General features: G+C 39.6%; 1 protein-coding gene across 11 annotated transcripts in view; it reads right to left on the minus strand.

Annotated features, from left to right (window-relative positions):
- Window positions 1-17,139, minus strand: part of cadpsa (Ca2+-dependent activator protein for secretion a) — a 236,100-nt gene that overhangs the window by 59,754 nt on the left and 159,207 nt on the right. For 7 of the 11 annotated variants that reach the window (XM_078247561.1, XM_078247566.1, XM_078247556.1 and 4 more), the window contains 2 exons: window positions 7,186-7,292; window positions 282-438 (listed from right to left, as the gene is read on the minus strand). In XM_078247561.1, the coding sequence (XP_078103687.1) occupies window positions 282-438; window positions 7,186-7,292 (264 nt within the window). Of the gene's footprint in view, window positions 1-281; window positions 439-4,768; window positions 4,778-7,185; window positions 7,293-8,081; window positions 8,098-17,139 lie in introns of all 11 variants that reach the window. The other 4 variants (XM_078247562.1, XM_078247558.1, XM_078247564.1 and 1 more) reach the window with 3 other exon arrangements.

Raw genomic sequence — 17,139 nt, forward strand, 5'->3', positions numbered from 1 at the left:
TCAGCGCCAAGCATAACTCTATTTCCATTTGTTGCAATAAATGGTTAAATCTATTACGTGTTCCTGACTGAATTATTAATTTAGGATAACCTGGGCAAGTGGATAATCTGACTTTCCATTCCATTTTACCCCTGATCAGCGTCCATCCCCAGTGTCTGATGATCACTGCTTCACTGATCAACCCTGTACAGGACCTACTACACCAACTGCAAGGGAACTTAAGCTGCTTCAGTCCCATGCTGCCTGTTGAACATGTTTTCTGTTAATAGCTTCTCACTCACAGTCCATTCTCAGGAAGTCGTTGAGCAGCTGGAAGAGGGGGAAACTGTCCCAGCTGTCGGGCGGCTGAACCTCAAGAGCTGCATCCATGTCGGCCGAGTAGAGACACAGGAAGGTCTCGGCGTGCTCCACCATCAGGTCTGACCACCATGCAAAGGCCTTCGGGTGGAGAGAAGGAAACACAGAGAGGGAAGGGAGGCAGAATGCAGGGAGTGCAAGAAAATTGAAAGAGAGTGAAAGACAGGTGACAAATTTGACAAAGAGAAGTGCTCCCCATGGGCACGTCTTTAGGTATTTACAGTTAACAATTTGAATCTCATTTACCATAAAGGCTGGCGGTGTAATGTAACTCCACTGATCTATTGCAAACGTTCTTGTTTCTCTCTCTCTCTCACTTTTTCACCATATGAAATCAAGTTGGTGCCACTGCGCGATCTCCGGGGAAGCATTCTTCACAACTCTTAGCAGAGAAAACAGCGCTTGGGCACGGAAATCACACGCTTTTCTGTTGGCCCACAGAGGAAACAGCAGCAGCTCCTTGACAGGCATGGCAGGGAGCTACTTAAACACTCCCCCCGCAGCTCCTTCAGCGAGTCAATCAGGAGAAAGGAGCCAGCGAGCTGCGTCGTGCTCATATCTCCTTGCCGAATAGACGCAGTGGAGTGACTCTCTCATGCACATCAGAAACACTCACTCTCCTCCATGCACCCCCACTCTTGCCAGGCCTCTTAAGAGGGACCCCTGAGGTACCATGGTGTTTGCTCATTCACATCAAGCTGTCAACACTGTAATGTGAATGTACCCATGGGCTTACGTGGTGGTGGTGGAAGGAAGGAAGGGGGGGGGGGGGGGGGAGGGGGCATGCACTTGCCATGGGAGCTCTTAGCATTGGGTAGTAGGTGTGAGATAGTTCGCACGAAGGTACACCTAGTCAGTGCCACTCATGTAATCATCAATTTTATTTGAGAAATAAGAAGCTAATCTCAAAAAGATGCAACATAAACCTTGTAGCAAGTGTTTTAAAAAAACATGACGCGAAAAGAACACTCTCCTGTCATTAATAACGATTCTCTGCAGTGTTCAAACATTTTGAATGTGAACGTAACCCAAACAAAGATGGCAACCAGAAAGCATAGCTTCTTATCACACCCCCAAGTAAAACTGTGAAGAAAATGTTGTTAACATCTGCCAAAGTAAAGCCGTTGAACATAGGGTGTGGTCCAAAAATCCAATGTGAAATTAAAGCTGCAAGCAGCGATGAACGGGCCCTCGCACTCCGCGCACGTCAGGGGTGCTGGCAGCTCCCAGATGATGCTGCCGTGTATTTCTATTACTGTCGAAAACACTGCACACAAGATTTAGACTTAATTCCCTCAATATAGTGTGTAGCGTTGGAAATTACTTATTTCAAATTGCGCACCACTTCCTGTGTCCACTATATGGCGCTAGAGAAAACTCTATGTACACGTCGTTTGTTGCTCTATATCATGTTTAAACCACATCATGTAAATTTCAGGTAAATCGAATGATTTTCATCATGGCTGACTTCCTGTTGCCAGTAGGTGGTGCTATGACTATAACTCATTATATGCTTCGCCCCCGACGATGTCGGTGCTTGGGCCCTAACTAAGATAAATGTGTTACTACACATTAAGCCACATATTTTGGCTTACCGGATGTACAGTGCTGGGATAAAGCCTGACATCCAGCCATGAGGGACCATGTCAGCCATGCCAGGCTTTCTCCATCCCTTCCACTATCTCCTCTGCAAGGGCAGCATCCGCGTCTTATACTGCAGTGCTGACATGTGCTTGTGTTCTTATTTTGACGCAAGCAACCTCACTAATAGAGCTCAGCAGTGTGGTTCTGGAATTTAAAAAAATCCCATTTTCTCCATAAGGATTTTGATTATCAGCCACGTCTAAACCATCCGAGATAGACTAACCACGAGCTGCGAGGTTGTGAAACTAAGGTTTCTGCTCTTGTAGAAGCTAGAAGTCCGTATGAAATCAACCTGGTTTTAAGAAAAACATGTTTTACTTGTGATGCGAGAAGTACTACACTAAGCACAATCCTAAGCGTAACAGCGACATCTCTGATTGGTGGAGCTCACCGTTAATGGAATCATGGAAATGATTACAGCACATGCAAGCAGCTAGAGTGAGCCTCTATCATTGAAGTCTATGAACGTTTGTACCTTTGACTTTTTTTTGCCATTTTCAAAATGTTTTTTTGCACCAAATCAAATGTTTTATAGTCATGATTCATCTTGGTCCCAGGCTTAAAACTCTTTATATTAGCATTTAATGAAACGTCAATGGAGATATTGAATGTGGAGGAACCAGAGCCGTTCAAAAAGTAGGCGGTCACTGTTGAGCTCTATTTTGTCATATTTAATATCTCCAGATCAATAAAGTGCAGAGACTTATTTGTTAGTGTTTAGAATCAGAGAAATGTGCCATTTCAACGAGGTCCTTCCTGCGATTGTAGGCCATGCAGAAGCTTGTTAATCCATCATGGAATTACAGTGTCTTTGTACAGTAAATAAATAATTATGAATCCAAAAATGGAGTCACGTAATATCTAATACATCTGCAGGACTTCAACCTAGCCTTGTTCTGTGTATTTAGCATTATAGCTAACACCAGGGCCTTTCCAAAGAGACATTTAGTGCAATCATAGCCCTAGCGTAGTAATCCGGCAAGGAACGTCAGTGACTTTTTCGGAGACTTTGCACAATAATTCCAGAACGATAAATCCACGACCGAACAGCTGTTTAGTCATCTTTTCGCATGATTTTTTTTACCATTGTTGGCTTCTGACTGTCTTGACTGCTGGCTGTGTCGACCAATCACATGAAGTCATGTTAGGAGACAGGCAGCTTGGTCAGCCAATAGATAACCCTAACCTGATACAAGCAGGAGGGCCTTGTATGTCTGTCTGTGTGTATTGCAGGCAGACACAGATAGGGTCTGTGTCTGCCTGCAACCGTGGCTGAGTCTGATTTGGCCTCATGATGTCTAATAGCACACAGAAAATGCATTGGAGATGACACAACTAACTTTTGGATAAAATTGAATGGACTTTTCTGGGGAAAAAAGTCGAAATAGTTTTATATTTGTGATTGCCAAGACCTGGGAGAACAATCAAAAGCCAAACATCTTATTTTTCTCTGTGTGAATTCAAAACATTTCTGTGAGATTTCATTTTCGTAGTCTTTCCTGCCTAGACGGTGGTTCCTGTTGGCCTGGCGGGGAAAACACTGTATATTATGGGTCAAGAAGACTATGGAAGCCCAAAGAACCTTCTATATACTCTCTTTGAGTGGTTTTGATGGGGCACCATCTTATGACACGTTACCACTTTATTTAGAACTAATAATACACCTGTTCTGCTTGCTTGTCTTTGTTTAGGCAGCTATTTCTTTCCCGTCACCATTTTGCTGGGAGATGCCCCATAGGAAACTCACTGTACAGCAGGAGCAATACTTGTATAGTGGCAGGACAGAAGAGTCTTAGACGATTATGAGCATGCGTTTAAAAAATGCATGTTTTGTTTAACAAACTGAAGCAGTTTTACTCCTCAGTTTTTCACAAAACTATAGATCATTTCTATAAGTTGAATGTAGTAATCTGCTAGAAATTATTGAAGTTAAAATTGGTGATTACATGAGAGGCACAACATGGGGCTGGTGAATAGGATGAGCAATAACCAGCTTTAGAGCCACACAATTAAAAAAATACAAGTAAATTGTACTGTCATACCTCTGTATTGCAAATTGACCAAAATAAAAAGGGAATTGATACCAATATTTGCCAGGGTTGAAGTCTAACGCTGGTTTGGCTGGTTCACCAATGTGCTCCCATAATATGAGCCGCAGGATAGGCATTTCATTGAAATGCAAGGGGAGTGATCATGTTATCACTGATCACCCAAAGCATGCCTCGCATTTCCTCCATTGTGTGTGCTGAGGGATCCAATGGAGCGGAATGGGTTTATTCAAGGGAAGGAAAGATGACACAACACCTTCCCCAAGCTTACTTACTGGAATTGGTAGAATAAATGACACATGGCTAAACACAGGAAAACGGGTTAGCATATTCAGGGATGGTTTGGGGTAGACTCCTAGAAAACAAGATACCGAGTTGTACTCTTTGAGACTAAAAGTGACACATTCAGCATCAAAATTCCCAACTCTGCACTTTGTTTTCTAAGAGCGTAGTTTAATGAGTCCAACAATTATTGTTTAAGTGCTTGTCTCTGTTCTTCATCACCAAAGGCTAAACTGTTAGTAAAACTTAGACGCTAACAAGCCACAAGCACTTGAGTAGCAGTGACCCCAAGTTGAAAGGGGTTATGGGTCATTGTTGAGAAGGGAAACATTAATGATCCTCTACAACAATAGCCGTATATCATTAAGTGCATGCACAGGACTTACAGTAAGGGAAGGGTAGGAGACAGGGCATATGGCACTTAGACAATCACATACCTCTTTTCCCTGTTCAAACATTTCCCCGCAAAACAAATAAATCATTGAAATAAAAAGCAGAGAGGGAATAAGTCAATTTTGATTTGGAACGAAGTGATATGATTCACAGTAATGCACAGTAAATAGCATAGCATTCACAGTAAACGGGTAAAAAGGTTGGATAGATTGAAACGTTTTTACATCAAAACCAACCTTCACAGTTCATGTTTTCTTCATGTGCATCTCTTTTCCCTTTGCCTTCATGATTATTGTTCTTATCCGTCAGTATCTTTTCGGCTCAGTGTTTGCCAGATCAACAGAGAAGCTGCTCTGCTGTGATATAAGGATAGACCTGATTGATAATTCTCCGCTGCGACTACACACTTGCCTACACTTTAGAGTGTGTACTTATTGTCAGGCATGGCCCACTGTGCACATAAGACACAGTATGATGATTTGAAGTAGCAGGTGGTCACTTTAAGCATTTGGAAGCTGAATGAACAGTAAAGCTTGAGACAGGAGGAATGCAAAATAACTTGTTCAGTGTATCTTCTGGAACCAATCTTGAGATCCCCTATAGTTTTTTTTGATAATTTTAAAAACTGTAGCAGAGACAATGGTAAACATTTCCAATGGAAATTTCTCAACTCAATCAATATCACAAACATAACCCAAACTCCGTGATTGATAAATCTAATAAAAACACTCCCTATGGCGGACAGAATACTCCACACTAAATAAAATGTGGCACACTACACATGTTTACAATCAAACAAAATGTAGCAAGAGTGCAGCATGAGGCTCTCATTACAGTGCACAGGCTGCCGAGGAGAACATCTTGCAGACCTTCTTTTTACTAAATCGCCTCCAACTGATCAGCGAATGTTATAAGACTGGTTGTAGCCCCCATGTTTTCGTTTTAATTCCATGCAATTGAAATAGTTTTAGGATAACTGTGTTAATAAACAGAATTTGAATTCCATTTGGAGAATATACTGCCAGCCTATAGAGGGTTTGCATGTGATGCAATGCACTTGGTGCACATAGTGCTCTTAAAAAACACTGCTTGTATTTTGCAAAAGGGGTGATCATCTCAGTCTCTCAATTCACCAATAATGTGTTGTTATTGACATTGACAGTGATACTTTAGAAAAAAACCATGTCCACTTGTTTGATAGATAGAGAGCCATCTTGGCAACCAAACATCAATATGTTGCGAGTCATTGTTAGTACTGTCCTTTGTCCAGAAGTCTTTAACCCTCCTGTTGTCCTCAATTTGACCCATTTTCAAAAAGTTGCTGTATCAGAAATTTGGGTTTCTTTCAACCAAATTGTTTAAAAAAACAAAACATGGATGGTTCCATACAACCCTCTTCACAAGCAACATAAATGACCAGTTCACTACTTTCATTGAATTTGGGTGTTTTATTCAATTTTACAGCATTTAAAGAAAAAACTAATAAAAGAATATTGAAATAGTGACAAAAATTTAGGAGAACGCTTCAAAAACAAAAAAAGTGAGTAAAAATCAACAAAAACATGGCAAAAGTGACAAAAAACATGGGAAAAAAATGACAAAAACGTCAGAAAATTACAAAAGTGTCAATAAAAGATGACCAAAACGTAAAAAAATTTAGAATTTTAAATTTTTATCCAGAAAAACTAAATGTTGCATGGTCGACGGGAAGACAACACAAGGGTTAAAGGTCTTTGCTGTGTGCACTGAGCAGTCATTTTGTGGGGGATATCCAGAATGCGGCCTCTAATAACACTGATGGAGGTGTGTCAGGACAGGTTACACTGGATGACAATATTATTAAGATTTCATATAAGAAAAAATAGCCTAAACTCACTGTTGACATGTTGCTATGTTAATGTTCTGAATTACAGAAGAACGTCAAGCATTATATATTATATCATATGAATGTTAGACAAAGCTTAAAATGATATGGTGAGTCATTTTTATCCAAATGATTCAGTAACTGTTAATAATGCTGTCCTGTTCAGGAATGTAACACACACACTCCTTTCCACTTTCAATCAGAAACAACACATTTCATGTTAAGGCTAATAGTTATTTGTATGCATATGGAATATTTAATGGTTTAAATAAGTCATTTAGGAAACGGAACACTAAGTTGACAATGTAAGAGACACATTCCCTTTGTTTTAAGATTACGGAATGGGCGACCTTTTCCTTCGAGCTCACATGTAAATATGATATTGTTGGATCTTAGAAAAGTTCTGTTAGACATTAATGAGTTTTGTGATATCAGTAGCTCAGATGGCTGGTAGACAACCATCACTTCTCATTGGATTTAATTAGCCTCATTAGTCTCGTAATGTGCGTGTGTGTGTGTGTGTGTGTGTGTGTGTGTGTGTGTGTGTGTGTGTGTGTGTGTGTGTGTGTGTGTGTGTGTGTGCGCGTGTGTACTGACCTCAGCATGGTGTTCCTCGTTCTGTTGAAGCACCTCAATCACCAGCTCGGCCAGGCGAATATTGTCCTCCAGTTTTTTAGCAGGGGTGACTAACCGGCCTACATTCTCTGCAGCACAAAGGTTAAGGGTCAGTGTGGGAAGCCTCTGAGTCTGATCACCATCTACTTTTTCTTCCTTTCTCTTGCTACTACTACATGCATGCAACCTATAGTGTGCACAAGCATCCCTGGTCTGAGATATGAGAGTGGGTCTTGTTTCATACAGTATTTAGATTGTAAAAGTGTACACAGCATGCATGTTATCCTGCCTACTCCTAAACACTGGAGCTAGAGGAATAAGCCTCAAAAGTAATCCTCAGCCCAGTCTACAGCCCACATCACTGGGACAATCTCATGGTCGTATCAAAAATAAAAGCATGAAATATCAACTTGTTATAAATAGGGCTGGGTATCAGACCTTAGTACATTTGGACTAAAAAGGCATTGTGTTTGTGGCATCAAGTATAGAAAAGTGGGACCTAAGGCTAGATTTTGGCTGATTTAAATCATAGTTGTATATATTTTTATAATTTAACAGTATACTATATTTTCTTGAAGCAAAGCTCAACAACAACATTAAACATGTTTTACCTAGCCCTAGTTCTAATTCCAGGGAGAATTCATATTGTATAGTAAGTATTTTTTGCTATCAACACTGTATCCATGAGACCCCATGAGACCAGCACTGTTGGGTGGCTGGAAGTAGTGATGGCCTGTGGTATGAAGTGAATCAGTCACATATCTGTCACTGTGACAGATCAGTCAGAGAAAACATGGGCATGATGAGGGATGCAAACAGCATGTACATTGAACACTCATCATGCAGCAATGTGGTGGTTATGTTGTGTTTATCCCCACAGTATCTGACTCTACCCTGTGATTGCTTTGGCTTGTAAAATTGCATGTTAGTGCATTAGGAGTAAATATAGACTTCCATACTATGCCCTTTAGTATGTTCAGTGCAACACGTCCTCATACCTAAACAACAGAATCGGTAGATTTCCAATGACTCCCAAAACAACATTTCTGACCATTCCTTTGAGACCTACTTCGCCGATTGGGGTGTGGGTAGTCTCACATTGCCAGGCCTTCCCATAGCGTTGCGGAGGAAGGAAAAACGTGCTCTGGTTTATTAGCATTTCTTCAAATCAATCACAATTGGGGGCGGCGCTATGCGCCAGACGGAGCTCTGCTAAATAGCCTCGGGAAAGGGACTTGTTTTGGTGGAACATGTGTATGTTCAAAGGTTGTTTTAGTCGTGCAACAGAAAATTTAGATTGGACAGATAGTCTAGCTAGCTGTCTGGATTTACCCTGCAGAGATCTGAGGAGCAGTTAACCATAGTCCTCAGAAATCCACCGGAGTTTAGAACGCCAACACAAAGAAAGAGGAAGGTGATAGACATCTGGCCAAAATGAGGGACATCCAGCGGAATTTCCGGCAGAACCTGAGCAATCCCAGAAGATATAGACTAGAGTGGGGACGGGCTGAAGTGCGCTAGCAGGCTAACTTAGCATTAGATTAATTGACTACCCATGCAGCTAATGTTACGTGGCAAATTTAATCGTGGGTTAACCCAGCGCTGTTAAACTTGGTCCAAAAAATCTTTAACTTAACTATTAACTTTATAAGCATTGAACAATGTTGTAACCTTATAACTTTATGGTACGCTTTAGCCACCAAGCATTAGCATGAACCACTTGTCAACCAACGTAAATTAAAATGCCATGTCTCTGGGTTTGAACATTGTTGACATTAGGGATAATGTAAGTACACAACTCAACAAAATATATAACATAGGTATAGTCATTTTTAGACATTTTGATACACACATATTACATATTATATATTTAACGTAATTGCCGCCATTTCAAACCCATAGTAATTATTGGAAAACAGAACTAAGTAAGTTTTACTGTAGTCCTGTGTTTGATTGACCCATCCACCACCCCAACTTGCCTTCTTGACCTCACTTCCTTGATTGGTCGATAGGTCGCTGCCTAACAACAAACGTAAATATGAGTCGTTATAACCTGCTTGAACAATCGACCTGTACGGTCGTTTTCTGGTTGAGGACGGTCTGGTTCTGTGAGAGGATTGAATTTATACCACAGCCAAAGAGTGTCCTTGTTTCAGATTATTTGACAGATGCCTGGTGGCCTTAACTCGAGATGGTTTCAACTGACCGGTGGTTTTAAAGTAGACTAGCTTTAATTGTCCTTTGGTAAGAGGCCATGGTATAAGCATGATAATGCACTCCAAGGCTTTCTGATATGGAGGTAATGGATTCTGAGGTAGAAACACCATAACTTAAAGCAGAATGTCTCCACTTCATCCATTATTTTCATATACAGTAATAAGATACCTTGTTGTGCTTTATCACTTACAATAGAGTAGTGAAGTTGGCAGGGTTAACTAAAAGTTAAGTAAAAATTATATTATTGGAGGTTGGAACATTTCCTACATTCTGATGGCCATGACAATCATCTTGTACTCAAAGGCACAAGACATTTTACATAACAAGAGACCTCAACTGAGGCTCAGAGAGCATTGCAGTAAGAAACATCCAATCAGCAAGCTGCAATTTTGTTGAAGTGTAACTTCTTGCAAGGTAAAGTTAGAGGTTGAGCTTGGTAGAAGATGTCGGATGAATTCTGGAATTTGAATCAATTCACGTTTTGATTTTGAATCAATTGTATATCAATGCAGCTTCTATGGTACAGTGTTGTGTTTCTGTATGCAGTGCTGAAGCATTTTGAATACAACACAATTCTGACTTCTCAGCTCTGTCTTAAATCTTCTCCATTGCAAAGAATGCTGGGGTTTCTATATATTTCCTACAACTCACACATGGTCTGACACCAAATAAGCAGGCATGCAAAGTTTGTGTGAGGTAGAACATAAAATCAAGTTCATTGTGTAACCCATTACCCATCCTATAAAGCAGCCAACAAAGATGCAAAATACTTTACCTATCACCCCAGTCCCAGTAGGATTGGAGAGTAGAGTTACATTACTCTGGTAGAGATGAACAAAGGGAACTTTTCTTCCATTCTTGTCTACAATGAAACTGGCACTGTCACAGCTTCCTTCTGTCAATGCCAGAATGCTCGGTACTGCTCTGTATGTCTACTCTATAGCAACTCTTTAGTAATGGTCAGCATGCTACATAGTTGCAGTTCAATGGGTCAGAGGTTAGAATACTGGAATAAAACAACAGTATATGTCTGAAACAACCCAGTCTCACGGCGGTTCGTGATGGCATCACGATATTTTCAAGATTTTTGTGATGGGGTCACGTTTTTTAAACTAATGTATTTCAATGAGAAGCATCTTTCGTGATCACAGCATGGTTATTTCTGCCAGTTGGGCTGCAGCAGAGAAGCTGTATACAGCTTTGCTATTATTGGTATTTTTAGCCCAATAACCGCTGTTTTAATCACCATTTATTCATGAGATCTTATCAGGGTTTATATATATTTCTTTTAATGTTATTATTAATTATATTAATGTCTTATTGCCACGGAAGCTGGGTTGCTTTGTTGTTTATTGATATTTTATACTAAACTATAAACTATAACGCTACATCTATCAACATTTATTTAGATGTTATCATGGTATGTATTTTTTTATTTTAATAATATTATTTCGATCTTAGTACCGGTGAAATATTACAGTAAATAAGACAGAACAGTAGGCTACGATATAAGCCGTGCTGGGCGCATTCAAAGCCGATATCCCACAATGCAATGCGGGCATTCATATCAGAGAATCGGACAGCGATCAGCGGGTCTTTAACGCCAGTATCGCTTCAATGTACATATTTAATCAGTGGTTTTGTCACCAGCAACAACAAGTTGCTCAGTTTTGTTCCAGTAAGTTATGCACCGTAATAACATTTAAAAAAATCAGCTGAAGACTCTGGAAGTGACGTAGTAATTGCAGCTCCGCTTCTATGAAAGATTGCTGCACGTTGTACGTGAAAATGTATACAATAAGAAAACCAATAATGAAAAAATAGTGTTTTATGGTAAGCACTTTGATTTGCCTTGTCGCAGAAAAATACTAGGCCTATATAAAAAACCTACAGTTGAGTGTTTAGAAATACAGCCTAATGGATTGTTTGACTAATGTGCATTTGTTTTGACTTGTAGGCCTACTGTTGTGAAAAACAAAAAATAAACTATTTAGGCCTATAAAGAAGCATTTTTTATTTTATTTCCCATGCATGGTTATTTAAAAATGCAACCTTCGAATTTTGCAGTTGATGAATGTCAATAGCAAAGACTAAAGGGAAAAAACATGAGCATATTTATGTATGGGACTTGATTTAACATCACACTGCATTATTAGTTGTTTTAAATAAATTACTTTTTTGAAATAACAATTTATGGTAGGCCTAACATATTGATTCTTATATTCAGAAGATGATCCTCATATCATTCACCTTGGTTACAGCTTGTAACCATCCTATCCTTTGTAGCCTTTACTGAGACTGAGAGGGAATAGTTTTAGGAAGCATTTTCAGGAAATTAAAAGGATAAGCAGATTGATGCTGAGGTTTTTGTTCACAGAGTAAGATGTATATAGCTTTGTTTGGGTATGTGTACATATACAACATGTGTTTTGGCATTTTTGGCACACTTCTACCTCAGCCTATACTGCACACAGACACAAGTACTTTTGCATATTCTAATAAAATAGAGACCTGTGGTGCCATGCCAACAATCATTCAACAATTTCACAAACTGAGGAGTTGGTTGTGACATGGGTCAGATGGTATCAGAGGTCATAAATGATTAACCAATCCATCAGCTCTGCTCCTATGGGCACCTTGGTGTTCATATGGACAACACCTGGCTGGAAGGCCCGTGTTCAAAGTGTGTGTTATCATTTAGAGCAGACACTCACGGTGAATCAGAGGGTTTATGTTATACAAGGCTGCATTACAGAACATTTTATTATGTCAGAAAGCATGGCAATATCTAAAAACATCTCATTTAAAGCTTGCTTGTCAGGTTACTGTCATAACGGTTGTTGAGAGGAATAGAAACCAGTCTCTCCAGGCAAGCACAGAGAATAATATGGTCTGATCTTTATTCTCCGTGCCAAGTATGAGCTCTTATCCTCTGGCAGAAGATATAGGGTACCCCAATGTAAAGTAAATATTTCAAAATTATAATCCTAATATGGACCTACCAGAAATTAAAACTTTAAATAATGTTGCTTGAGGCTGCAGGGGTTTTGCTATAGCTTCATGATATGATGCATATAGGGTTTGTGTAGGTTGCTCTTGTCACTGTTTGTGAAAGATGAGCAATAGATTGTGGCTGTGTGATGTGTCTCAGTCCGGCTACATATCACTTCGTTCATGTTGTTTTTAATTGTAAGTATATGTCAGCTGTATGATGAAACAATATGTCAATATTGTGTTATGTGTGAAGCAATTGAACTCAAAGCAGATATCCCTCTGGGGACAATAAAGTATCGCCTGCAACGTGGTCTCCATGACATGTAAAAATTAAAACGTTGTTGTAGGACTATAGCAAACACATTGTTGGAAAGGTCTCAACCTCGACAATAACATATGTCAGTTTGAAGAGGATACATTACTCCTGCTTTGAATTATTGACCACTGAACCTTGAACCCAGTACATGTTTGAAGGCTTATCATTTAGCAACAGAAGTTGCTACACACATTGGACCAGCATTTATAGAAAGCTCTGGACCTTAGCTTTAATGTAGATATGGTCTCCAAAGGTTTACCTGCTGTAAGCACTGTCAAATATGGTAATAAGCTATTTTCACCTATTTAACGATTTTAATTTTTAAAATCTGATGACACCAGTGTGTTCCCCATACCAAAAAAACCCAGGGTGTATCCACAATTCTACACTGCCAACTTCTACTTATGAGAAATATACCAATATATTTAAAAACTACAACTCCCACTGGAGACGCGCCCCAGAACCTGTTACAGAGCTAGTGTATTTGTAGTTCTTCTGGGGTGGATGGCTGGATTTGTTCAGCTCCTGTGTTTCTGCTGTCTGCCATGAATGGGCTTCATTCCATTTCAGATTGCCGCCGCCTGCCGGCCGACCAAGCAAACAGTACATGAGACAAATATATTAAAATGTATTTTATTATTATTGTTATCTTTATTGTTTAAATCCTCAAATACAATGTTAGACAAAAACATAAATATTACAAATATGATGTATTTGTATCTTTCCTATCCGCCGAGCTGCAATTACTACGTCACTTCCGGAGTCTTCAGCTGATTTTTTAAAACGTTATTACGGTGCATAACTTACTGGAACAAAGCTGAGCAACGTGTTGTTGCTGGTGACAAAAAACAGTGATTATATATATGGACATTGAAGCGATACTGTCATTAAAGACCCGCTGATCGCTGTCCGATTCTCTGATATGAATGCCCGCATTGCATTGTGGGATATCGGCTTTGAATACGCCCAGCTCGGCTCATATCGTAGTCTACTGTTCTGTCTTATTTACTGTAATATTTCACTGGTAATAAGACCGAAATAATATTAAAATAAAGAAATGCATATCATGATAACATCTAAATAAATGTTGATAGATGTAGCGTTATAGTTTTAAAAATATCAATAAACAACAAAGCAATCCAGCTTCCATGGCAATAAGACCGAAATAATAACATTAAAAGGAATACATATAAACCCTGATAAGATCTGGTGAATAAATGTTGATTAAAACAGAAGTTATTGGGCTAAAAATACCAATAATAGCAAAGCTGTATACAGCTTCTCTGCTGCAGCCCAACTGGCAGAAATAACCATGCTGTGATCACGAAAGATGCTTCTCATTGAAATACACTAGTTTAAAAAATGTGACCCCATCACAAAAATCTTCAAAATATCGTGATGGTATCACGATCTAATAGATTTCTTTTTGTGATGCCATCACAAACTGCCGTGAGACTGGGCTGTTCTGAAATTATGGTCCAGTTCAATGCATTCTCATGAACGGGTTCGTATGAAATCGTACAAAAAGTTGTGCACAACAATTTGTGTGATATCCTAAGAAATTACGATCGCCGGCTGGTCACATGACGACCGGTCATAAATTTAGCAGTCTTTACAGATAAATTAAGCCAAGAAAAGGTGACTGGGTGCCGTGTACGGTTTACCGTGAGATGACGTTAACCTTTGACAAAAGGTGACCGTCATGCAGCGACAACAGTTAAGTTTAGGCCCCCCAAACGACTAGAAGTTAAGACTAGTTAAGATTAGAAAAACAGATTTTGGTTTGGATTAAAAACACTAGTATTACTCCTGCATCACAAACATCTGTTTCCTCTGTGAAAGTCAAGAATTACAAACCCAAGGCTGTCTACTTTGGATGAACCATTCGTTCCGCCAAGCAGAAGTAAAATCTGAACTATTATAGTTTTTTTCCCAATGGTCAGGAAGCACACCAGTATGAAGGAAAGGGTTTTAGGGATAATCTACAATCACAACTGAGGAAACTAAGGCAAGCTTCCTTAGTCTCTTCAGGGAGGTGATGGTTTCTTTACAGACATCGTCTTAAATCGACCATTTGAAGTAGTTCAGTGTTAATAGAACTTTGGGAAATACACTTGTTTGCTGTCTTGCACTTCTTTCAGTGTGTGTTATCAGAGCTTAGCCAGGCTGACCTGAATGCAGCTCAAACACTCCTTGGCTTTGATCAACAGGAGTTTATGTTATAAATGGCATTAAATACAGTTAAGGAGGGACAACTTCCTCTTTCTGACTTGTTCACATATTCACTATATGTGAACTATTCAGAAAGAGAAAAAACACCCTTGGCTCTTATTTTTGTAATGTTATTCTTTGTAATTCTTAAACTTGTAGGGGTTAACCTGTGACAGCAATCTCAGATAAATGCAATCAAACACGTTTGCTAGTGTGTCACATGTGTTTCATGGATGAATTACCTAGAGCAAGGCCGCCCAATTTCGGGTGCTGCATTCATCAATAAAAACGTATAATACATAGCAATTACAGTGCATTACTTTCCATAGCTCTATGTACAAATGGGTCATGAGAACAGCTTGTCCAGTTTTTACTGTCTCACTCTAATGTCTGCATCATCATCCTGCTAGACGACATACACACGCAGTGCTTTAAAGGGGTTGAATTGGCCACAACAGAGTCATGACTGTGTTCAGTCCACCTACTGGCAGAGCTCTTGTGGATCAGTGAATTTGTGCACAACACAGCAGGATGATGGAGGACTGCCTGCTGGAGCTTAAGTCATGCTAACATGGCCGAAAGCTTCCACAGAATAGGACTTCTGTACTGGTTCAACCGGGGGGGAGTGACTGTTAGGATCTAGTAATGTGCGAGCTATGATGTCATAGTTTGGAAGTGTAGTTTTGGAAACTAAGGGACATTGTTTTCTACAAAGATATAATTTCTATTCCCTATTATTTTTGATAGTGGACTCCTATGGAATGCCATTTTAGTCAATATTAAATAAATGAATAAATACATAAATAAATGAATAAATACATGAATGAATACATACATATGCATTTGAAATATATCATGAAATAAATAAATGAGGCAATAAATACATAAATAATTAAATAAATGTAAATAGCCATATATAAATGAATCAATTAGTTAAATAAATATATTAAAATATTTTACTTTTAATTATTTCATGATACTTTTATTTCATAAGTCCACGTTTATTTATTTCAAGAGCCTTTTATTTTTTAAATCCACAATTTATTTATTTCCATGGACTTTTATTTCCTAATGCCACATTTATTGATTTCCCTCTCTATTTATTTCCAGTTCTTATATGCAAATCAGGGGGCGTGGCTATCTCTCACATTCATAACAGAGCTATGGGCAAAAAAAGGCTGGCGAAGTGAGAGTGCACCACGACCGACAACTCGCGATGTTCTGTACCCAGCCCACAGTCACCTATTCTGGGGTAACTAGACCACCATCTACCGCTCAACTGACGGAGCACCACGACTAGGGAGGGTGGGGTGGGGGGGATGTTCGCAACGCAAGTAGCGCACTGGAACTGACTGCCAAGCTAACGTATGCTATAGCCGACCAAATTGAGAAAAGCAAAGCCACTGACCTACCTTACAGGTTCCAGACAAGGTGAGTGGAGGGTCTGAGTTTCAAACTGATTAGGTGTAATGTTTTCATAACCCAATGTGTACTTCTAGCTTTGGTTGCTCAAGACTGTAGGCTACACACAGCTACGGATTCGACCAAAACAAACAACCTAACTCCTGCCTTCCACAATACGTCTTTTTATTTTGGAATTTTTAATAGTGTACCAAAACGGCAGTTTCACAGGATCTAAACAATCTTTCGAAGTGGTAGACATGTGGCATTATTTCTAGCTACCTAATACATTGTGTTTTAATAACATGTTTTACCTGCTAGGCTGCAGCTTAGCCACATATATAGCCTATGTTTGTATTGAAATAAGAGGCTGTTGTGGCCCGCCGTATGGGTTGAGCAGAGGCTGCACAGTTTGAACAGCGGGCAGCAGCCGCACAACAGCGGGCGGTGGCCGCACACCAGGCCGCCGGAAGGTGTTGTTATGAACTTGCAATGTATAACTATTATCAGACCGGCCCTCGCGGCCTTGAAACACTACCGGCCCACCGAGAAAAGTCCAGACTCTCCCGATTGCCACTCAGCTACTGACTCTCACTTCGCCAGCCTTTTTTTGCCCACAGCTCTGTTTTAAATGTGAGACATAACCACGCCCCCTGATTTGCATATAAGAACTGGAAATAACTAGAGGGAAATCAATAAATGTGGCATTAGGAAATAAAAGTCCACGGAAATGAATAAAAGTGGATTTATGAAATAAAAGTCTCTTGAAATAAATAAACGTGGACTTATGAAATAAA

Source organism: Sander vitreus, chromosome 4, assembly GCF_031162955.1.
Source record: "Sander vitreus isolate 19-12246 chromosome 4, sanVit1, whole genome shotgun sequence".
Lineage (NCBI taxonomy): Eukaryota > Metazoa > Chordata > Actinopteri > Perciformes > Percidae > Sander > Sander vitreus.